The sequence below is a fragment of the Triplophysa rosa genome, linkage group LG5 (assembly GCF_024868665.1).
Source record: "Triplophysa rosa linkage group LG5, Trosa_1v2, whole genome shotgun sequence".
NCBI classification, from domain to species: domain Eukaryota; kingdom Metazoa; phylum Chordata; class Actinopteri; order Cypriniformes; family Nemacheilidae; genus Triplophysa; species Triplophysa rosa.
The window spans coordinates 15316201-15339365 of record NC_079894.1 but is presented as its reverse complement, the minus strand read 5'-3'; the positions used below and the strand labels follow the sequence as shown (position 1 = coordinate 15339365).

Genomic DNA, 23165 nt, shown 5'->3' with positions numbered 1-23165 from the left:
TAATGTGCTTACAATGCCAAGATAATGCAGTCAAAAATAGTTATATCTTGTATAAAATAATTATTTCAATTTTTCCTGCTCCATCGGCAGACATTCACACGGGGCTTCGCGGTAGCCGGAAGCACTAGCCGGGTTTCCATCCAAAGTTGCGAATTTAGTTAATGTGCAAAATTGGAATATCGCATAAAACATTTGCGAATAAGCGCCGTTTCCATCCAACTAGTCAACCGTCACTTCCTAATAAACTGCCACTAAATGTCAGTAAGAGAAGCCACTGAATATAGTAATTTTCATAATACTTGCGCAAGCAGACGATTACGAAACACAATAAATGCGGTGCTTTTGTGGATGCCTGCTGTTTGGGAAACACAGTCGTAGTTCTAAGAGGCAATTACAGAAATACTTTGACGACTTTGCTCAGGCATTTGAGAATGAGCATAACAATTTTCTGATGCTGTGTAACAAGATCAGTAGGCTAGTCAGGTTGCGCCGTCTCATAGTGCAATTACGTGACTTTTTGGAGGAATGTATTCGGCAAATGCGTTTCCATCTCCCATTGTTCGCATTAACCCTTTTTCTCAAAAATGAAAAACCACCTGAAGCGAGCGTAAAAACTTTTGGGGAATTAAGGGTTTTTAATTCGAAATTTGGCGTTTCCATCACTCGTTTCTGATGGGAAACTTCAAAATGCGAATAAAACCAGAGTGATGGAAACCCGCGCTGTTCTCGCTATGAGACTCACATGAGAAACATCCTCTGTCAGGCGTCAACGTTTGTGTTAACATAAAAATCAAAAGGAAAAATAGCAGAGAAACGTAAATGCGGTGATTCTTCGTCAGAAATAAAGAAAAAAGTTTAGACGCTATGACAAAACCTACGTAAATTTAGGTTTTATTGAAGGACAAGACAAGTCTCGGCCAGAATATGTGTTCTGTGGTGAAAAATTGGTAAACGACAGCATGAAACCAAGCAAAATGAAAAGACACCTGGTAAAAATAAGCAGTAATTGACAGTAGCCTGCATCTCTTTATGCAAGCACAGCAATGTTAATGTTTAACAGTTCTTTCATAACCTTCAGTATACTCTCTATGTTCATGCAATAACCTGAAAATAGACTGAAACAACCTGAAAAATAACCTGAAATTTTATTTGAGTATTCAAGTAAAAATGTCATTAAAATCTTTTATATTACACATATTTAACTATTTAATTTAATTTATTATTCAATTATTTCATTTAATTTATTAATATTTACTATCTATATATGTGACCCTGGATGACAAAACCAGTCTTAAGGGTCAATTTTTCGAAATTGAGATTTTTACATCATCTGAAAGCTGAATAAATAAGCTTTCTATTGATATATGGTTTGTTAGGATAGGACAATATCTGGCGGAACAACAACTATTTACAAAGCTGGAATCTGAGGGTGCAAAAAAATCAAAATATTGAGAAAATCGCCTTTGAAGTTGTTAATCTGAGGCACTGTAGCAGGCCATCCACTCACAAAAAGAAAGTTTTTATACATTTACGGTAGGAAATTTATAAAATATCTTCATGGAACATGATCTTTACTTAATATCCTAATGATTTTTGGCAAAAAGAAAAATCGTAAATTTTTACCCATACCATGTATTTTTGCCGATTACTAAAAATGTTCCTGTGCTACTTAAGACTGGTTTTGTTGTCCAGGGTCACATATGTGTGTTTGAGTAGCAATTACGCACACACACACACACACACACACACACACGCACACACACACACACACACACACACGCACACACACACATATACAGTGGCTTGCAAAAGTATTCATCCCCCTTCATTTTATTCACATTTTGTTATGTTGCTGCCTTATCTTAAACTACTTTAAATTAAAAATAATTTACATTAATCTACACTCAATGCACAATAATGACAAAACAAAAAAACAGGTTTGTGAAAACTTTGCGAATTTATTAAAGATTAAAAACTGAAGTAAGTACATTGCATAGTATTCATACCCTTTTCTGGGAATCTTGAAACTTAGCTCAGAAGCATTAGTTTTGCTTGTTGATGTTTATACACTTCAAGTGGAGTTAACCTGTGCCAAATTCAATTGAATAAGTATGATTTGGAGCGGCACATACCTCTCTATAAAGGGTGCAACAGCTGAAAATGCATATCAAAGTAAAAACCAAGACATGAGGTCAAAATAACTGCCAGTAGAGCTTTGAGACAGGATTGTATCAAGGCACAGATCTGGGGAAGACTTCTGAAAACAATCTGCTGTATTGAAGGTTCACAGAAGCATGTAGCCTCCATTTATCCTCAATGAAAGAGGTTTGGAACCACCAGATCTCTTACTTGAGCTGACCTCCTGTCCAAACTGAGCCATCGATGGAGAAGGGTCTTGGTTAGAGCGGTGACCAAGAAGCTGATGATTACTCTGGTTGAGCTCCATGATCATATATGGAGATGGGAGAAACTTACAGAAGGACAAACATCACTGCAACACTCCACCAATCTGGGCTTTATGGCTTAGTGGCCAGACTCAAACCTTTGCTCAGTGAAGACACATGGAAACTTGAAATATGCAAAAACATACTTCAACGAATCTTTCAAACTGTCAGAAACAAGATATTCTGGTCTGATGAATCTCAGATTCATGCATCATGTCTGGAGAAAAACAAGCACTGCTCAACACCTGTACAATACCATCTCAACAGTAAAGTGTAGTGGAAACAGCATCATGATGTGGGGGTGTTTTTCAGCTTCAGGGACTGTACACAAAATACGGAGATAATGGTCATGAAAACCTAGCCCAGAACATTCAGAACCTCGGACAGGGCAGAAGGTTCATTCTCCAACATGACAATGATCCTAAGCACACAACTAAAACAATGCAAGAGTGGCTTATGGACAACTCTGTCTATGTCCTTGAGTGGCCCAGCTAGTGCTTGAACCCAACTGAACATTCTCTGTAGAAACCTGAAAATGTCTGTCTACTGATGATCTCCATCCAACCTGACAGAGTTTGAAAGGATCTGAGGAGAAGAATGACAGAAAATTGCCAAATGCAGATGTGTAAAGCTTTTCACATCATACCCAAAAAGATTTGAGTCTGTAAAGGCGCTATAACCATTTTCTGAGTTGAGGGTATGAATACTTATGCAATGCACTTATTTTTGTTTTTTATTTTTAATAAATTTGCAAAGCTGTCAAAAATCAGTTTTTTGTTTTGTCATTATTGTGCATGGAGTGTAGATTAATGTAAAAAAATAATCATTTAAAGTAGTTTAAGATAAGGCAGCAGCATAACAAAATGTGAATAAAATGAAGGGGGATGAATACTTTTGCAAGCCACTGTAACTCTCAGCTTCCTTGAAACAATTTGAGATTTCACTTTGCTCGAAAGCGAAACTCTCTGCATCCTCATCGCTTTGTGTTTCTAAATCTTTCAGAAATAACCACGGAGTCAAAGCGCGAGGTGATTATAAGAAATGGAATGTAAGAAGTCATTTCAACACAATATTTAATATTTACAAACCAATATTTAATGTAGCTACTTTGTTTTTCTGTTAATAATGTTTAATCATTAAAACACTTTTGAAAATAGCTAATCCATAGCGGCGAATGGCACACACTAAACAATTGTTTCTATGTATCAATCGAACATATGAGTGCTTTGGTTCTGTAGGACTTGATACTTCACACTATATTTCAATCAAGGCAGCATCAAAAGGCTCAGAAAAATAGTGATGTTATTTGCTTCTTGCTTCATCATCAATATAGGCACTTCAATAGCCTATAACCAAATCATACAGATGCTATTGAATACATAATTAGCAAATGAACACCAAAAAATGTACAAAACATTCTTAGCCTCAATGTGCTGGCTTAACTAAACATCTGAAGTTGCTCGTTTTTTTTACTCAGAAAACATATTTCTCTGAAATATGGAAAAAATGTATTCTTTTATTTCTCATGGTTTTTTTACTTTAATTCCTTCTATCTCTTAACATTGTAATGCATAAGAAAGTTCTTTGTGGTGGATGATAGGAAGTTGTGAACAGGTTCGTTTGTTTCTTTGCATGCAATGGGGATGAGACCTGTGCATGATGGTCTAAATTTAACCTTGTTTTTCTATTTGTTAGAGTTAGTTAGAATTGGTTAGTAGACTCGGGCAGAATCCCGCTGTCTCACCGCAGAACTCTCTGACCTTCTTGCATGAGTAAAAGATCTAAGACAATTCTTTAGTAGGTTTTTAATTTCAGTCTCACCTCTAAGGTTAAACATAATTTTCCACAACATACATTCCAGACAAATAATCATAAATTAGTAAATTGTCATTTACAAACTTGCAACGTAACAGTCACTTAATATAAATTCAACATGCCTATATAGTGAAATTTGTTGCCCACTTTAGGAGAAGGACTGGAGGTCAGGCAGCTCGACTGTGCAGCACATGAATGACTAAAAATAGTCCACTGATAAAGTGGACAGATAAAAATGTCACTGATAAAGTGACAATTCACAGGTTTGCTGTACTTAAATAAGACTGTAGGTTTCCCAATCAACATTTTTTAATTGAAACTATGATAGAAAAGATATTCAGTACAGAGACATATTCACACTAGTGTTGTTTATAATGACACACCCCAACGAAGCAAATTAGGTGGGGCAGCGGAAAAAACATACAGAAAAAGTTTACAAGATACTTTACTATGATAAATAGTTATGTAAATAAATGCAAATGGTGGGAATAAGGACAGAAGACGCAGAAACATCATAGATTTCTGTAAACCTTTTATGCATGCTTTTCTCAGTTTTCAGATGTGATACTTAAAAGACCAACACATTTTTAAAGAAGAAATATAATGATATCAAATGGGGAAACCGCAGGCTCCTGGATGATTTTATTCTTGCCTTTGGGTGTGCTCAAAATACATAAAATCCTGTAAGTTAAAAATAAGACAACAGTGTTATATCTCATATATTATAACCCTAACCCAATCCTTAAATATCACATTAAGATACATATCAGTGAATACAAAGATCTTAATGGGCGTTTTTATGTTGCACATTCGTGGAAGTTATGAAATATTTAGAAAATGTATTAACCCGACTCTTCTCAAAATTTGTTGTGAAAACAACCATAAAATTGAAATGAATGATCTCAAATCAAAATGATCTGAAAAATCTCTAGTGACTTGTAATAATACAGAGTACATTTTAGCACTCACAATAAGAAAGCAGGCTCCTAATATAACTGCCTTTATTTTCACATCCAAATCCATTGGAAATTGAAGGCCAAAGTTGTCTGCATCAGTAAATGCTTCTGCCTCAAACCCCGTCCACTGTTTGCTAATTCGACCAATCACTGAGGTCTCATCCAGTGACATCACCTAGCATCATAAACAAGTGATGTTAGATTAATAAGCAGCTGAGTACATAAAAAAGGTCAATTTCTAAGATTCAAGTAAGTACCTTTTAAATGTGACAGGACAATGTAAGGCATAATTTACCTCAAAATTAACATCAGAACAACATTTGCAGTCACAGAATGGCCCCACAATCCTCAGAACTGGTTCTTTTCTCTCATTCTGAATGAGAAACTTTGGCAGGTAAGGATGCCAGATTTGGATTACATAACCAATAGGGTTGCCAGGAGGGCTCTGAACCTCAAGCTGAAAGGTATTAATATCATTTCAACACATTTATCAGTCAACTCTTATGTTGTGTTTAGGGTCTTAAAGAGCCAAAGGCTAATTATAATAAGAATTCTGTTAAAATTTGATTTAAAAAAGCTTCTATAATATCTGTATACTAGAGTAATAGTAATCCAATATCAGTAGAATGTGAGGATTAATAAAATCATAAAATGCTATTGACATTAAAGGTATAGTTCACCCAAAAAAAGTTGTTGAAAACCTGTATAAATGTATTTGTTCTGCTGAACACAAAGGAAGATATTTGTAAGAATGTCAAACCAAATAGATCTCATCCCCCATTTACTGCCATACTGGGAAAAATAAATACTATGGGAGTCAATGGGGGATGAGATCTGCTTGGTTACTGACATTCTTCAAAATATACTAGTATCTTTCTTTGTGTTAATCGGAACGAAGATATTCATACAGGTTAAATAATACTGGTAACACTGCATCTACAACCACAGTTAAACATCATATTTTTATTATGTCACACTTAATCACACTTTTTATCTAATGTAAACAGAAAAAATGCCTAACAGTACATATTTTGCAAGAAATGCATCATGGTTTATGTGGTATTTTACCTCTTGCAGGCAACAAGGAAATAAACAGCTACTGCAGTTAAGGGGACGTGATAAAGTCATGACTTCTTGTCCCATGTTATCTTGGATATGAAGCATGAAGGAGCGCATTGGTCCACACAACATACGTGTACAAAAGTCGCTATCCTCTGCCGCTAAGAACACCTGTTGCCCTAAACTGTTTTTTACCACATATTGATTATTGGTCTCCCATCCCGTAAGAACTGTTTGAGAGAAAGAGAAATCAATTGTGTTCAGAGGCCCAGAAATCTAATGTAATCAATGGCTTAATGTTACCTTCCATTATTTCCATTTTTTGTTGTACCAGAAGCTGGTCCACCTGTGTTAGGAACAGCATTGCAGAAATGCATTTTCCCCATTCAAATATACAGTAAATATATATATAATAAATATGATTTGTAAGATGTATGTCAGATTGTGAGGGGACAGATGAGCTAAATTATGGAGGCCCTCAGTGGCAGCAGGAGATGACTAATCATGAGTCATACCTGGGTCAGGTACTCCAGCCCTGGTGGGCAACCAGGAGGTCTTTGTATGACTGGCATTGTCATTGGTACCTGATGTGGTACATAACCTTGAGCAGACAAGAAAAACATAGACCACGAAAACATTATCAACTGAACATCATAAAAACTTTAATTAATTATTTGCCTGTATATGTGTTTACCAGGTGGTGTGGTGTAAACTTCATTGTTTGGATGACAGCCAATGGTATATACTATAAGGGAAACATTGATAACATCACATGTGGAAAATCAGAATGACAAAGCTCTTCTCTATAGGTAGAAACTGGCCTGTTGTGTTGATTTCGGAAGCAAACCATTTGAAAAAAGCAAAAAGTGGAACTGTCATGGTTTTATTTGTACATTTTTACACAGGTGGTGGAAACTTAACCCCATTGAAATAGGGTTAGAGGAAGTACGACTGGAAACCAATGTGGACTTGTTCTTTAAGAAAACTAGTAAAATACATCATAATATAGCAACAACTTCCTATTTGAAACATGCAATATAGTGCCTGATTATTGATTCATTTTTAAGAACACCCCACAATCGTGACCACTAACCCCCTAAATTAAATAAAAGAAAGTACAATATGCATTTATGAAATGGTTATTGTTCCCCTTTCCTCACAAAGTTTTACACACCATTTTCTTTACTCTGCAGTTTCCCTGGCTGCACCTGTGACCAAGAATAAAGTACATAGGCCTACTTTACCTTATTTGCTAAAGCATGCCATTTGTGTCATCGGGCTACCCAGGAAGTATGTTTTCATTAAGATGGGAAACATTTTGGGTATAATTGGGCATAATCCGTGTAGAAGAGGACAATTTAACACTCACCCGGTGTCACAGGCACATTGACAGGGGGCACATTTTCACCTCCTGTCTGACCTACATTTAAGAAAGAGGGGAAATCTGTTTAATTCATTAGATTCATGGACATTCAGCATAGCAACTTTTATCTTATAAATGGCAAAGACCCTATTCTTATGCGTTTGATCTTTAACCAATGACGAAATTCAAATACTAAGCCTCTTCCTGGATTGAAATAGAGAAACTATGCAATACTTGATTTGCTCACTAGGGTGCAGTAGAGTAGCGCATAAATGACATTGTCATAGAACAAAATAATGTGAGTTACAAGGTCAGTGTTACAAGGATTGAAATATATAAGCTTAAACTTATATTATTATTATTATTATAAGGCCTCCGGAATACTACATTCTGGTTGGTCAATTGCATTCTGCAATATTTTTGTATGATTATTTCAGATCTGCACTGATGTTCTTAATGAATGTTTCAATGTTTCAGGTATATTCATTAATCAGTTAATTATGTGTAGCCTATAATAAATGTAATAATGTACAGTCACCCACGTGCTAGAACTGTATATTATACTTTACAGAACAATTAAAGCACACCAATCCTTTTATCTACTCCCACTCCATATACCTGTAACTTACATTCAGTGAAAACCTTTTGTAATAAAATAATATAAATAATACAAAATTTAGATAATCACTCACCTTGCACAAACATGGTGACTGGATGCTACTGCTCTTTTGTATTAAAACACAATAGCAAGATATCATTACATTATACACAAATTACACCTTCCATATGCTTTCTAAGAACTGGCAGTAAATTCATAAATGCACTTAATGTTAAAAGTACTGATAAGCAGTGTGTGATGGATAAAAGAACCCAAGTTTTACACAACAATTAAACTATAAGCAAAACTGTGACTGCCATAGAAATTATTCATGTGTTCTTTCATTCAATTTGGCTGACGGTGTCAGAGTTTTCAAATAAAGGTGTGAACATAATCTGTTTCACTATAAGCCATAACCGTTAAACAAGCTTGCACTACATTTTGAAACAAAACAGAACAACGAATAACAAGTACTTGCACACATACAGTGCTCATGTAACATAACACATCACCAGTGCTCCTAGCAAAACTGGTGGAGCATGGTGCTTACAACACCACTGGGTTTAATTCTAGGGACTACATACTGATAAAATGTTTATCTGTATTGTAAATTGCTTTTATTAATAGCATCTGGTAAATCCAACAATACAAAATATGAATCATCATAAATATATTTGCTTACCAGATTTCAAGATGATAGAGCAGCCTGGGGAGTATGAAGTCTCATCATTTCAAGGATGCATACGTGACAGTCAGGATGGAAATTTGCAATACACACTCATACTACTGTCTGTCATGATGTAAACTAACAAGACACCAGTGATACTTTATACCCCGGAGAACAGCAGGTTAAGTAGGTGTTAAGGTTGCTAGGCTACTGGCTTACAACCCTATAGTCCAGGTAATGCAGCTCTTTCAGCTCTAGCTCCCTACATGAAAAATACTCTACAATAAATTAAGAATTACTATAGTAGACTGTAGTAAGCCGATATATAGCAGACTGCAGTTTAGTAAATAGTACCTCCAGGGCCGTAGCTAGAGAATTCTGGGCCCCCTGAAAAAATATTGATGTGGGCCCCCACCGCCATTCCAACTAATAGAGGGACATTTTATGTCAAGTTTTATATCATATCACTTTGACGTAGTCTATTTACATCTAACAGAATATAGTATTGTTGTTGCAAACCCTATTAAAAAAGTTAAATGTTTAAAAATGTTATAGAAACTTATGAAACATTGTCTTAAATAAATGCATGAAGACTTTTAACAAACTAATAAAAGAATAATACATTATTAAATCATAATAAATAAAACAGATGTAAAAATGACCAGCAGTACTGTATAATAGTCTTATCAATCAGTCTGTTATCAAATAACTGAAGTTAACATTAAAGAATTGAGAAGAATACAGTCATGTAAATAAATAAATAGACCACTTAAATGTTTATAAAGTCTTAATGTTTGATGAAAATAATATGGTATTGCATAATATATAATTAAATAAAGCCAATAAATGTATCTACATATACAAAAGCCACACAAAATGAATCGTGCAGAGCCCTGTTTAAATTCACATTTTTTCTCTACAAGTCTATTTTTTATATTTTAATTCTTCTAGATGTTTTCTACAATACTGTTGTATATAGTATAATGTTGTTCTTATACTACACTATACCCTCACTATGACAATAAACTAATAGTAATTTATACAAATTATGCTACAAGTGTACTACTGTGCTTTTTTTATGTGTGGGTCATAATTTGTTCAAATTAACCGGACTTTTATTTTGGCGGGCCGCTGCAAAGACCTTTGATTTTCAGTGCGAGTAGCTTTTCTAAAAGGAAACAGTGAAATGCGTGTGAAGTAAACTCTGAGAGCAGCTCGGAGATGTTCATGTGTTTACGTCTTTATATAGTTAGAATGTGGATTTCATTAAAATCTCATGTATGCAATTCATGTATTAAAATTATTTACAAAACAGGTGGCTTTATAGTATAACTGTTGGATTATGTGAGGCCCCTGGCAGTGGGGGCCCCTAGAATTGTCACCACCTTTCACCCCACTAGCTACGGCCCTGAGTACCACATGTTTTCGCGTGGGCTTCTTTTGCGCCTATTTAATCAGTAGTATTTAGAAGAATGGGAAAGCGGAGCTTGAGTAGAGTAGCCTCCCCTGGCCATCTGTTTACCATGCAGCCTGTGCTAAGATTATATGGTTTCACAAACTTGTAAACATAACTTCAAGAATTTGATTTTTTTATTTGTTTAACATAACAGATTTAAATAAATAATAGATTAAAAACAACCACAATCAAAACTTGCAACATCTCAGGTCACAACTGTATAGTTATTATAATATAGTAATGTTAACTCAAATGCACATTTAATGGTGATGAAACAATTGAATCATTTTTTGTTCTGTGAGTGTCCACGGAATTGTTCAGTGCAAAACAGTTATGTTCTAAAAAAACAGCTCTGTTCTATCAAATGAGCGGTTTCAAATTTGTGAAAAATTTGTTTTCAAGTTAAGTTAATACGAGCCCCAAAAACAAAAACAAGACCAATCGCTCTACTGTTGCCCTTGCAAACATTACAAATTACATTCCGGCATTACATGCTTGTTGGTAATACTGACACACTACTAAGAGAGGATTTTGGGGAGATTCAAAGAATCTTTGAATTGGATCCCTTGTTACAGGTAATTTAATTTGTAAGAATTAGGGATGTAATTTTGTAACGAACGCCGCTTTGTTTACTACGGTTTAATTGGGGGGGGGGGCTTTTATCTCATTTCCGCTCTAAGATATCGGGCGGAAAAGGGATCAGGCTCGAGACACGGCTGCAGTCAGTTCTCTTCATCACTCTCGCGGTTAACGGCCATCTTCCTTGTTCAAGACGACTGCTTTTCAGATATGGCTGACTACTCCAGCGTGGCACCACCGTCATCTAACGCCGGTGGAGGGATGAACGATGCTTTTAAAGACGCCCTTCAGAGGGCCAGACAAGTAAGTATGCCGAATGAGTCCGATAATGTTTCGCATTTCGAAGTTTTGAACGGCAAATCATATGTAAAGCGTAACCAGCCCGTTTAGCTAACGTGCTAGTTTGAGGCCTAGACGCGTCTCAACAAAGAGGTTTCTGCTGTGCTTGTTTTTCTTGTTCTTTTACAACATGCTGACTGTAATATAAATATAGTTTGTACTCATTACTCATATAACAGTCATTTGAAGATATATTTAATATAATCTGCACTTTAAGATAACAACGTTACTAATCTAGCAGATAACTCGCGCACAAGCGTGGTTAATATAACGTTACCATATCCTCAACAAATGTGTGAAACGAAAAGCCCATATAACCCATAACGTAAGATAGAAATAACTGAAGGGCAACTTCATGTAGTATTTTCTTTCAAAGACTAACGTTACCTGTGTACTGGTGACCTAGTTTTGCGGCCAACACAAATGCTGTATCGGGCCTTTTAACGCTGGTAAAGCACGGGGCGTAATCTTTTCAACGGTGTGATTCTTTGTTTGTATACTTTTAGATAGCGGCAAAAATAGGAGGTGAAACTACCCCTACAGCTACAAATGAGTTTGGATATGGGGGACAGAAGAGACCCCTTGAAGACGCTAGTGAGTACCATGGTGAGAACTATTTGGTTTTAGCAACGAGATCTTGATATAATTAATTTTGTAGTTTTTTGGTTGATAACGGTGTTTTCAGTAAAATGCAATCAATTGTCTCATCCTTTCTTTAGATCAACCAGAAACAAAAAAAGTTCCACCAAGTGACCGTAAGAATTGTCTCCAATTTCCAGACAGTACTCAAAACCTGAAAAACTATTTTGTTGCGGTTTTTATTTAAACAGCCAATATGTTTTTATTTTCAGCTTTTTATGCAGTGATGGGAGGAATGGGTGGTCCATCAAGGTAAAAATCACATTTTGTAATAAAAAAGCATATGTTCATTTGTGCTTTCTCTATTTAACATAGCATGTCTATGTGCAGGACTTTATCAGAAGACTATAAGGTTCCTGATGGCATGGTTGGCTTCAGTAAGTTGACTAATAACTTAAAGGGATACTTCACCAAAAATGAAAATTCTGTGAATATTTACTCGCTTTCGAGTTGTTCCAAATCTGTATTCTGTATAGGGCTGCCACTAACGACTATTTTTATATTGACTAATTTATCAAATAATCGATTATTCTAAATGAATATTTTTTTGTTTTCAAAGTTGACATTTAAATTATAAAGATGGCCGTTTTAAAGGGAAAAATATATACTTGTAATTAATTGATAAATGCAGAACAAGCAGCAGCAATGAGTTTTTTATTTTTAAAGGACAACAGCCATTTTAAGCTAAATATAAATTGTCAAAAGAAAATAATTAAAATCTAACTGTTTGGGCTGTTTAGTGCAAATGAACAAAGCCTCAATGCAAATTACAACGGAACACAGCGGCGTCTAAATGAAATCTAATTAACGCGTATATATGTATATTTGTGCATGCTGGAACTGCAAAACGAAAACAACTAAAATCACTTTATATTAGGCTAAAATATGGTATTTTCAGAAATTAATTACTCCCCAACATAGTCCTATTACTTATAATAGGTATTCACAACAATCCTATGTTATATCCCGAGTTTCTTAATCGAAAATATGCGTTTGAGTAAAAGGTACAGAACAAAAAGCTCAAGCAAAGCAAACGAAAACCCGTTAATAAAGCAGACTGGCCACAATACCCAATGTAGGGAACATATGTGACCCTGGATCACAAAACCAGTCTTAAGTAGCAGGGGAACATTTTTAGTAAAAGACAAAAATACATTGTGTGGGTCAAAATTATCGATTTTTCTTTTATGTCAAAAATCATTAGGATATTAGCAAAGATGTTTAGGGCATGCTGGCAAAGGTGAAATAAATCGCCCACATCTTTCCCTCCACAAAAAACACTACAAAGACAGTTCACATATCAAAGTAACATGTAGAATGAAGGTGCATCTGCACATTTCCCGCTTGTCCTGTGTAAACTACAGCAAGTATTTTTTTTTTCGTGAGAAGGGGGAGCTTGCCGTCTGAAGATGTGGGAGTTTACCCCGGTGGGCTGCTGCTCGTGTGAGCCGCCTCCGTAACGCAAACGCGACACATACGTGGGATGACCAAAAGTTCAGAGATATGCTCATCATAAACAACAGAAAACTTGCTTCACTACTACGAAGTTGCTGTTTTCTTCAGGGTAAAGCTAAATAGTCTCCTTTATAGTGATGCAGGGCTTTTAGCACTACTAACAGATCTCTCATTCTTCAAGTGTGCATTAATATAAAGATAAATAGTTTCTTCTTGAATAATTTACATATAATAATCACTCATTTAACTCTTATTTTCATTACCAAAATATTAACCTTTATTGCATGCATGAACAAAAAGCGCATAACCTTGAAAAACAAGGAAATGTGAACATCTTGGTTGCCTTGCGTTTGACAAAACGGGAATATAACTAAATTAAGAGTCTGTAAATGTGTGGTCTGGTGCAGTCATTAGGTGTGTGTGCTCTTTTCTGATAGACAAAGACTGGAATCGGCTCTGAAATTTAGAAGGTAAAATAATATAAAACGACCAGTCAATCAAAAATATTGATGTCGATTAATTATCAGCGTCGATGCAGTCGATTATATCGACCAATCGCGACAGCCCTAATTCTGTATAAATGTCTTAGTTCTGAAGAACACTGAGAAAGATATTTGGAAGAATGCTTATTACCAGACAGATTTTGACTCCCATAGTAGGAAAAATTACTTAATTTTGTTTTGTTCTGTTGAACACAAAATACATTTTGAAGAATGTAGGACAGCAAATAGTTCTGGGGCACTTTTGACTACCATTGTATTTTTTACTACTATGGGAGTCGATGGGGGCAAGATCTGTTTGATTACAAGCATTCTCCCAAATATCTTTCTCTGTGTTCATCAGACAAAGACATTTATACAGATTTGAAACCACTCGAAGGTGAGTAAATGATGACAGAATTTTCATTTTTGGGTGAAATATCCCTTTGATTTTTTTTTAAGTGCGATTAATTCAAGTGTTTTGAATGACTCGCACATAAAGCTCACTAAAATATCTTGCTTGTAGTCATTGGAAGAGGAGGAGAACAGATATCAAGAATTCAGCAGGACTCTGGATGTAAAATACAGATTGCTCCAGGTGAGTACACATTTAAGCACCATGCCCATATGTGACAGGGTTTCTTGGCTCTCATTAGCTGTCTAGAGTAGTCATCCTCAATTGGCGGGCCGGATCTGGACCTTTGCTTCGTTTCATCTGGACCGTGAGACATAGCCTAATAAAACATTTGACTATTTCGGTTGTTTAAATTGAGCCGCACGTCTACACAATGAAGAATCGCATCACGTGCTCTCAGGAACATTTATGTAATTGTTCTTTTGCCGCTATATCCTCTAGCAGCAAACGCGCGTCATTTTATCCCTTTCCGCGCTGCTTCCCTCCCGCTAAAGACGCGCCGCATGAAGAGCAGCAAACACGTGCTTATTTTAACAAAGTAGTTCCGACACACAGAGGAGGTAAACAACAACCGTAAACAAAATCCAGCAATTTCAAAATATTTGTATCTGTCAGTTTGCTATATGTCTACAACCTTTCGACCAGATTTGTGATATTTTATGAACCATAACGTTTTTATCTACATTTAGCATTAGCGTTATTGATCAGCATGTAAACATTTGTGACCCTGTGAAAACCCACGCTTAAGTCTCATAATATCATAATTAATTATTAGATAAAACTCATCAAAGATTAATTTCAAGCAGTAATTTAACTAAGACTTCAATCTTTATAATGGCATTATTCAGTCAATATCGAAGATATTTTTTATATTTTCACGGAATATTCTGTAGGATGATTTTGTATAAAACAGTAAAAAGACTTTTGCTGGGTTTTCACAAGCAGGTTCACATTTTGTAATGAACAATGTTCTAATTGGGAAATTATTTAAAGAATAGTTCTGGTATGAATGGCTTGGAAAGGCTAATTTAGTAAGTACATTTGTTTTCTGCTTATGATGAGAGCAATTAATTGTTACATTTGTTGTTTATGTTGTCAGTAGTTTTTTATGATTTACAAATATTAACTATCAGACTTGTATTAAGAGGGCCTTGCCCTAGCCACAGAGCCTATAATACATACTGTGGATATCAAAATATAAAATAAATGGCCTGATAAAAGATCATATCTTTTACATATGCAGTATATATCCAGGTGGGCTAAAATTGATTATTTATTTATTTTCAAAAGCCATATTGTCCGGACCTCCGTTTGGAAGAAAATATAAAGACCCCCTGGTCTAGAGCATCAACATAAACAAAAATGCCATATTTTCATTCTATCAACAGACAGTGGTGGCATGCCGGAGAGGTCAGTGATGTTAACAGGCTCACCTGATGCCATCCAGTGAGTATCTCAACACACTGTCCCATTAAAAAGTGCTCCAAAGTGTTGCATGGTTGAGATGAGTGCAGTGTTTTAAGAAATGTAAAACCCTTTTGCTTACCCTAACAGAGCTGCAAAGAGTTTACTGTCAGAGATTGTAGACAAAGGCAGACCATCCCCGGCATTCCACCACAATGATGGAGCAGGGATGTCCGTTCAGGAGATCATGATCCCCTCTACCAAAGCAGGCCTGGTCATCGGAAAGGGAGGAGAAACAATCAAACAGTTGCAGGTAAGACACAGATTGTAATGGTTAATCGTGCATTTCATTCAAAATTTAGAAGTGGATTTAACTTCTAAGTACAATTTTTATATAGGAACGTGCTGGAGTCAAAATGGTCATGATTCAAGATGGGCCTCAAAACACAGGTGCTGATAAACCACTCCGGATCTCCGGAGATCCTTTTAAAGTTCAGGTGAGTCCATTAAAGCCAGAGTCACGTTACGTGTAGGTTTATTAAATATATTTAAATGTATTAAACTTGTACATGTGTTTGCAGCAAGCTAAAGAGATGGTGATGGACCTGATCAGAGATCAAGGTTTCCGGGATCAGAGGGGAGAGTATGGTTCTAGAGCTGGTGGAGGAGACAGTCTGGATGTAAGTATACTAGGTTCATAAAGTAAATCTAATGTTTTGAAATGATTAATACATGTTAATAGTTTTGGAAATGGTTTATCATGAGAGTTCTTGCTGTTACTTCAGGTTCCTGTACCAAGGTTTGCAGTAGGAATTGTGATTGGCAGGAGTGGTGAAATGATCAAGAAGATTCAAAACGACACCGGTGTAAGGATTCAGTTCAAACCAGGTATATAATATTCTCTATGTATACAGGCTGAACTGAATGGATGCTTTTGTTCATAAATAATGGTTTCGCACCACTAATAGTAATGCGTGATCTTTATTTCAGATGATGGCACCACGCCAGAGAGAATCGCTCAGATCATGGGGCCTCAAGACAGGGCACAGCATGCAGCAGACATCATATCTGATCTGCTGAGGAGTGTGCAGACTGGAGGGCCTCCAGGACATGGAGGCGGAGGCAGAGGAAGAGGCCGCGGACAGGGAAACTGGAACATGGGTCCCCCTGGAGGCCTGCAGGAATTCAACTTCACTGTCCCTACTGTGAAGACGGGTCTCATTATCGGCAAAGGTCAGTTGTTGCTGATTTAACAGCTAATTTTAACAGTTAAAAAACACATTTCTTTGTGAAATAGATAAAAGTTAATTTAATTCTCTAGGGGGTGAAACCATTAAAAGCATTAGTCAGCAGTCAGGAGCCAGAATAGAGCTCCAAAGAAACTCTCCACCTAATGCAGACCCAAACATAAAGATGTTCACAGTTCGTGGCTCACCTCAACAGATCGACTACGCCAGGCAGCTGGTTGAGGAGAAAATTGGGGTGAGTGCTAATTTTTACATCATTAAAACACAGTAGGCATGAAATCCTCTCTATCGTGTTTTCTGGTTTTATGAAACATTGAAGTAAAATTGTAATTTTGTTTTTTCATAGGGACCCGTTAGCCCTATGGGAGGCCCTCATGGGCCACATGGAGGTCCTTCTCATGGCCCACCTGGTCCACCCGGACCTCCTGCACCCATGGGCCCCTACAACCCTGGACCTTATGGCCAGGGCCCTCCTGGACCACAGTAAGGAGATTCTTCCTACTTTCTATTCGTATGATTGTCTTAGTGTCTCTGTTTTGACGAAAACTTAATGTAATTTTTTATCCTCAGTGGTCCTCCGGCACAATACCAGCCTCAAGGCTGGGGCAATGGATACCCCCACTGGCAACAAGGACAGCCAGATCCCAGTAAGTGCTCAACCCTTTTAGGGCTGTACGTTAACTTTTTTTGCATATAGCACTGGTGCTACAGAGGTTTAAAATTTATAGCACAGGCCAAATAGTTGTAGCACAAGTATAAAACGTCTGTTGTCATCTTTAATGTCATTTGTCAGTTACCTGTCTGTTTTTTATGTAAACTTTTTTAAATGTTAAATACAGATGGATTAATTAGAGCCATATAATTTTTAGTTTACCTAAATTAGTTTTCATTTTTCTAAGCCGTGTACTATACAAAAGTAATATTTGTCCACTTAAAAATAAATACTAAATATAGTATTTATTATAGTAAACTGCAGTAAAAGTCCTAGATACTAGTGTTTTTAAATCTTACTATAGTATACTAGTTTTACAACAGTATCAATTTACTACAAGGGTACTACGATTATCTATAGCAAATATTATAGTATACTACAGATTCTTTTTTCATCTGAGTGTTCAGGTTAACGGGACTTTTATTTTGACGGGACGTCGCGCAGACGTCTGAGTTTCTGTGTGGTTGACTGTAGCTTTACTCAAACTGTGAAATGCATTATGCTTGTGAAATGAACTCTCAGAGAAACTCTGGAGATGATGTTCATGTGTTCATGTCCTCATACAGTTAGCTGCAGACAAGTCCACTGTCACGACGCGTGTAGTATTTTCAACTGTGCAGCTCATTCACTCAGACACGCAGGACAGCCAGATGACATGTGTAAACGGCAGGATTCCACGTCCGCATCTACAGTAGTTATATGGACTTATATGGCAGCCGGAAAACAAGTTTCACTCGCAAAATAGGTTAAAATGAAGTAAAATAGCGGTGAGCCATTGATTAACGTCACACACAGACGAGCACAATGATAAACGCACTTCACACAAACATGCAGCTCTGTCTAATGCACTTGCCAAAATGTATTGCACGTGTGCTGTACTGTGTGACTTTGTCGTACTGTGTGACTTTGTCGCACTGTACAGCCCTGCCTTTACTATGGCTAGTACATTAATTTCAAGTTCTGTCATGTGAAGGAAACACTGAATGGGCCAAACCTGCTGTTTGTTCTGCAGATAAAGCAGCGGCTGACGCTAATGCCGCTGCATGGGCAGCCTATTATTCTCAGTACCAGCAGCAACCTCAGGGCCCCATGACACCCACCACAGGTGCCCCAGGCACAACCCAAACCAACGGACAAGGTACATTTACGCCTGCAATCCACAGAAGTGTCCCACAACCTTCAGTGTAGACCTAGTAGTCTCTCAGTGTAGCCATGACGATGTTGCTTTTCTAATAAGCTTCATCAGATGATCGCAGATAGCCCTATTCAACTAGCATTCACGGACAGTGTAGTTTCTGAGATGCTCAACCTGTTTGTGTAAAGTGCGCCACCTAGCCAGGTGGAGGACTTTCTGTAGCTTTTGAAAGAATGGTTCTCAGTTTCTCAAATTGTACCATTTTTAACAGGTGACCCGCAAGCTCCAGGTCAAAGTGGACAGGCAGATTACACCAAGGCCTGGGAGGAATATTACAAAAAAATGGGTATAAAGATTTTGCCAAATGTAGCCTCAGTTTATTTTGTCAGGGTTCAGATAGCAGCAGGGCTTGAATAGCTGATACCTTTGGAGACTTGTGAGGCTTTGTGGTGTAAAACCATGGTGTTTAGAGCTTTAGTGTTTCAACAGGCAGTATAGGGTGAACACAAGTGAAAAAAAAAGCATGTTTTCGTAATGGATAAATGTGTGCTTTTTTATAATTGTGTGTATTCCTATATTTCTATGCTAGTTGCTTATTGAATTTGTAAATTCTGTAATTCTAAAGTATAAAATGTTCAAATGTATTGCTGTAAGTTATTGGTTAAATTTGGAATTTTAATGAATGTGAGTGGTAGATTAAGTATAGTTGCATTTTCCTAACACAGGTGTCACAAAGTGGTTCAGTAGCATGTTTTATTAAAACTGCTTAATATTGTTTGTTCAGGTCAAGGACAGCCTCAGCAGGACTACACCAAGGCATGGGAAGAGTACTATAAGAAACAAGGTGAGAGATGATGAATTGAGTTTAATGCATATTTTGGGCGAGCACACTTCCTTCACAGTCCTCTGCAGTAGAGCTGCTGTATACTTGGCTGCCCTAGAGTAAAGCGGTGGGTTTCTGCCCTGCCATCCTGAGGCAGTGTGGTCGGGGTCGTTCCCCCACTTACAATCATAGTTTTAAGCAGAAACAAAAACATCAGTTTCTTAACGCTTTTGCATTTCATCTCAGGTCAAGCGGCTCCTCAGGCGGCTGCGACTGCAGCGGCGACCCAGCCGGGAGGTCAGCCGGATTACAGTGCAGCGTGGGCAGAATACTACCGGCAGCAGGCAGCGTACTATGGCCAGGGAGCCCCTGGAGCTGCACCCCAGGCTCAGCAGGTACACGGCCATTAAAAAATTCTTTTCTCTTTAGCCTGTTTTTTTTCTCCTCTTTTTTGATAGATGTGCATGTACCCTCCGTTTTTGTTGTAACATTTGCTTCCACAGGTTTAGCAGGTTTCCAGCAGAGTCATCAGAGCAACACTTAACCAAACTCTTTCCTCCTCAAACAGCCTTTTATCTATTTTTTATTTTTATTTTGGGAGGGTGTTGCATAAATGTTTCTGCTCTTAACGTGTTGTGTATTTCTTATGTATTTCTTCTGCACAGGGCCAGTAATGTGAAGTGGACATAAAGTAAATACTACATTGTCAGAAAAAAACCTTTGTTAAATGTTTGGATGCAGACGCCATGATGAAGATCTTAATTTCATTGGTTTGAGTGTTTAAACTAGATCGCAGACCGGCTCCACAGTCAAGTATATATATTTTCCTTTTTGTTTTGCCACTTGTAAATGAACGGTTTGTTTTTAGTCAGGTAATATTGGTCATTCCAGATCCTGTACCTCTTGTATCATTATGTAGACTAAACTATAGTCATTTCCATGTAAATCATCTCAGTTTTAATATGATATGCCTGTTGTGTTTTGCAATAAAACAAAATGAAACCTCCTGTGTTGGTAAGTGGGGTGCAAAGGTGGGGAACATCTTGTCAATTTATTTCCTGTTTTGGGGAGGGTGGGGGGTGCAGTATGCCTAAAGGGATGGATTTCTCTCTTTCTCTGTCCGTATATACTGAATGGATATTTTGCTCTCCTGTTGTTTTTTTATTAGTCTCTCTTCTACTGTCTATGCTGATTTTTATTTTGATTCCTGGTCTATTTTAAATCATGAACTCGTGTGACATTTGCTTGAAAAATGGATGCTTTTGTTTTTATACTGCATTTTTACTGGTCATTGCTGTGAATGTAGGAATAGACAGGTTATCTAAGGCAAGGTGACTTGGTGTTGGCAAGGTATGTGACACATGCAATAACTCTGGAGTGCTGTAGTGTTGCTCATTATTATTATTGTGCTGTATTTCATCTGGTTTGAGGTAGTGTGCACTGTTAATGAGAGCCATTTCCTCCCTCACAGGCAAGTTAGGAAAGCGGTAAGAAAGTATGCGTTTTTCCAAACTGTTCTTTGATATTGTGACTGCAAACATGTTGCAAGTATTGTAGTTTGTGTTCTCCAAGTTTGCTGCTTTTTTACAGGGCAGCAAGGTGTTCTGTTTAACGGTCATGCTTTGCAAAACGACTTGTCCCCAATCCACATTTGAAATGTTTTAAATCCATAATTTGTGTATATATTTATATAACTGCTGGCATTTCAAAACGTTTTGATACGATTAAAAAGCTTCAATGCGAAAGGACTATTTTTATTTTTGTCTGCAAATTGTGTGTTAGCATTCCTCCAGTATAGTCCCTGTAGGTTTTTGGAGACTCTGGCCTTCCACACCAGTGAAAAGAGCTCTCCTCTTGTAAGTACAACATGTACATGACTTGTATGGCCCAGTTTCTGTTTTGCTGTCAATGCATTGTCTTTGACCAACTGAAACGCAATGTTTTTAAAAATCTCAATGTTGCCCTTTTTTGGGTAAGTATGTGAGGGTTGTCATTTTTGATTTGCATTTCTCTCTTGAGTCTGTGACTTGACCCTTTTTCACATTGGACTGTTATTTGTACCACAACAGCTGTTTGTGATATACTTGCATATGGAGATATTGCCATGTTGTCACTGTTTTAGTCTCTCTTAAGACTTTTTTCATGCTAAACTGAAATATACCACAAATGTGTCAGGGCAAAAGTCAGGACGTTTAAATTGTGATTTGCCAAGTGTTTTTCCACTGCATAGTGCTTGACCCTCAGCAAATGGCCTCATGTTAGTATTAATGTGGTTTTAAGGCTGTCAGATTCAATGCAAGTGATTTGATATGTTCATTAGTGGCACAATGAGCAGCGTGATGTTTAATTTTGCAGTGTCATCCCTGACCTTGCACCTTAGGTTCTGCAGCAATAACACAGGTAAGAGTATCTTAAGAAATCAAAGCGATTGAACCTGTGACCTAGTTAAATGCATTTACTGATGAAAAGCAGCAAATGTGACCTCAGTCGTTTTTCTTGTAGTAAACAGGAATGTCATGAAATTTAGCATTTAATTCTAGAAGTATGCTGCTTCTGTCCAAATGAATTGCATGGCATAAAACAATGTTTTTCCTCTCCTGATGACTACATAATGCAGATTAGCATCTTTATGTATTTTATACATGAACTATGAATGTGTTAATGTCTGCTCGTGGTTAAAACATTGTGTTTAGAGTGCTATTCTATAGTAATCGTTTCATCTGCCTTATTGTTACACACTGCATGCAGATGCAATTGCAATGAATCCATAGTCCGCCCTATGAATGATCTGATAAAACTGACGTATACTGTATGTATGCTCATGTTTCAATGGTCTTGCAAGTATTGCTGCCCCTCTGTAGTGCTAATGTTTGTCCCACATTGCTGCCTTCATTCTCACTCACAGTGTTGAAGACGCTGCAGGGGTAGTTCGTAGAATCAGGTCCCGAGCTAGTTTGTCCGTAAGGAGGATTCCTTTGAGTCTGTCCCTCCGCTGAACGTAGACTGTTCGAGGGCTCCAATTATAAGGTAAAATAATGATATGAGGAATCTGTCAATTGCAAAGTCAATGTTTCTGTGAGTTTAGGCCGATGCTTTTCTGATGACCTGTCGAAGTATATTATTGGCTCTCTGAAATGTTCTCTTGAGTACATGCTTTGCCTTTTGCTGATAAGCGTAGGGACTTAATGTGCATCAATGTTATACAGTTGGACCATGACCAGGAATTGTTTTTCTTTTCTTTTTTGAGTACTTTTTTCTGCCGGTTTGGCGCTTAAATGGAGAGTTTCTTTGAACCTATTTTGTCCATTGCTGCATATCTTCCCGTATGCATGCAAGATGTGCTTTCCTTTTGAGCAAATTGTTCACAACAGAATTCGTGGGGGTCTTAAAAACGAAGAGAAAATCGGAGGCTAGCTGAGAAATTTGGAGCATGCCTTTGAGGTAAAACACAAATGCTATCATGAACTGTTGAAGGTGTTAAATGTACTTGTGCTTTTTTTGCTGAGTACTGTTGGTCTGAAATGTTGAAGGTTGTTGCCATTGTCATCAATAAAATTGTAATCACTGAAAATGTCATGTC

The 23165-nt window shown here is 37.1% G+C and overlaps 2 protein-coding genes across 9 annotated transcripts; one reads left to right on the top strand and one right to left on the bottom strand.

Annotated features, from left to right (window-relative positions):
- Positions 1 to 4385: 4385 nt before the first annotated feature.
- LOC130554688 (phospholipid scramblase 1-like) lies at positions 4386 to 9036 on the bottom strand. Of its 3 annotated transcripts, none has more exons than XM_057334506.1 (10): positions 8918 to 9036; positions 8330 to 8362; positions 7644 to 7694; positions 6969 to 7019; positions 6790 to 6875; positions 6578 to 6620; positions 6284 to 6504; positions 5511 to 5672; positions 5229 to 5390; positions 4386 to 4940 (listed from the first exon to the last, which is right to left on the bottom strand). In XM_057334506.1, the coding sequence occupies exons 2-10, from the start codon at positions 8340 to 8342 to the stop codon at positions 4902 to 4904; spliced, it is 828 nt and encodes a 275-aa protein (XP_057190489.1). In that variant the 5' UTR covers positions 8343 to 8362; positions 8918 to 9036; the 3' UTR covers positions 4386 to 4901. The 3 variants fall into 3 exon arrangements, with proteins under 3 accessions (XP_057190489.1, XP_057190490.1, XP_057190491.1); XM_057334507.1 differs by having other exon boundaries at positions 8330 to 8347; XM_057334508.1 differs by lacking the exons at positions 7644 to 7694; positions 8330 to 8362.
- Positions 9037 to 11041: 2005 nt separating this feature from the next.
- On the top strand, positions 11042 to 23156 carry fubp1 (far upstream element (FUSE) binding protein 1). Of its 6 annotated transcripts, none has more exons than XR_008962936.1 (20): positions 11042 to 11240; positions 11783 to 11882; positions 11996 to 12031; positions 12128 to 12167; positions 12246 to 12292; positions 14376 to 14447; positions 15653 to 15710; positions 15819 to 15981; positions 16067 to 16165; positions 16250 to 16348; positions 16454 to 16556; positions 16659 to 16901; positions 16990 to 17150; positions 17262 to 17398; positions 17486 to 17562; positions 18640 to 18765; positions 19034 to 19108; positions 19547 to 19606; positions 19832 to 21985; positions 22491 to 23156. XR_008962936.1 is itself a non-coding variant. In XM_057333366.1 (20 exons), exons 1-20 carry the CDS (start codon positions 11148 to 11150, stop codon positions 20257 to 20259), a joined length of 1947 nt encoding a protein of 648 aa, XP_057189349.1. In that variant the 5' UTR covers positions 11042 to 11147; the 3' UTR covers positions 20260 to 23156. The 6 variants fall into 6 exon arrangements, 5 of the variants coding, with proteins under 5 accessions (XP_057189349.1, XP_057189348.1, XP_057189351.1 ...); XM_057333366.1 differs by having other exon boundaries at positions 19832 to 19980; positions 20251 to 23156; XM_057333365.1 differs by having other exon boundaries at positions 19832 to 23156.
- Positions 23157 to 23165: the final 9 nt, after the last annotated feature.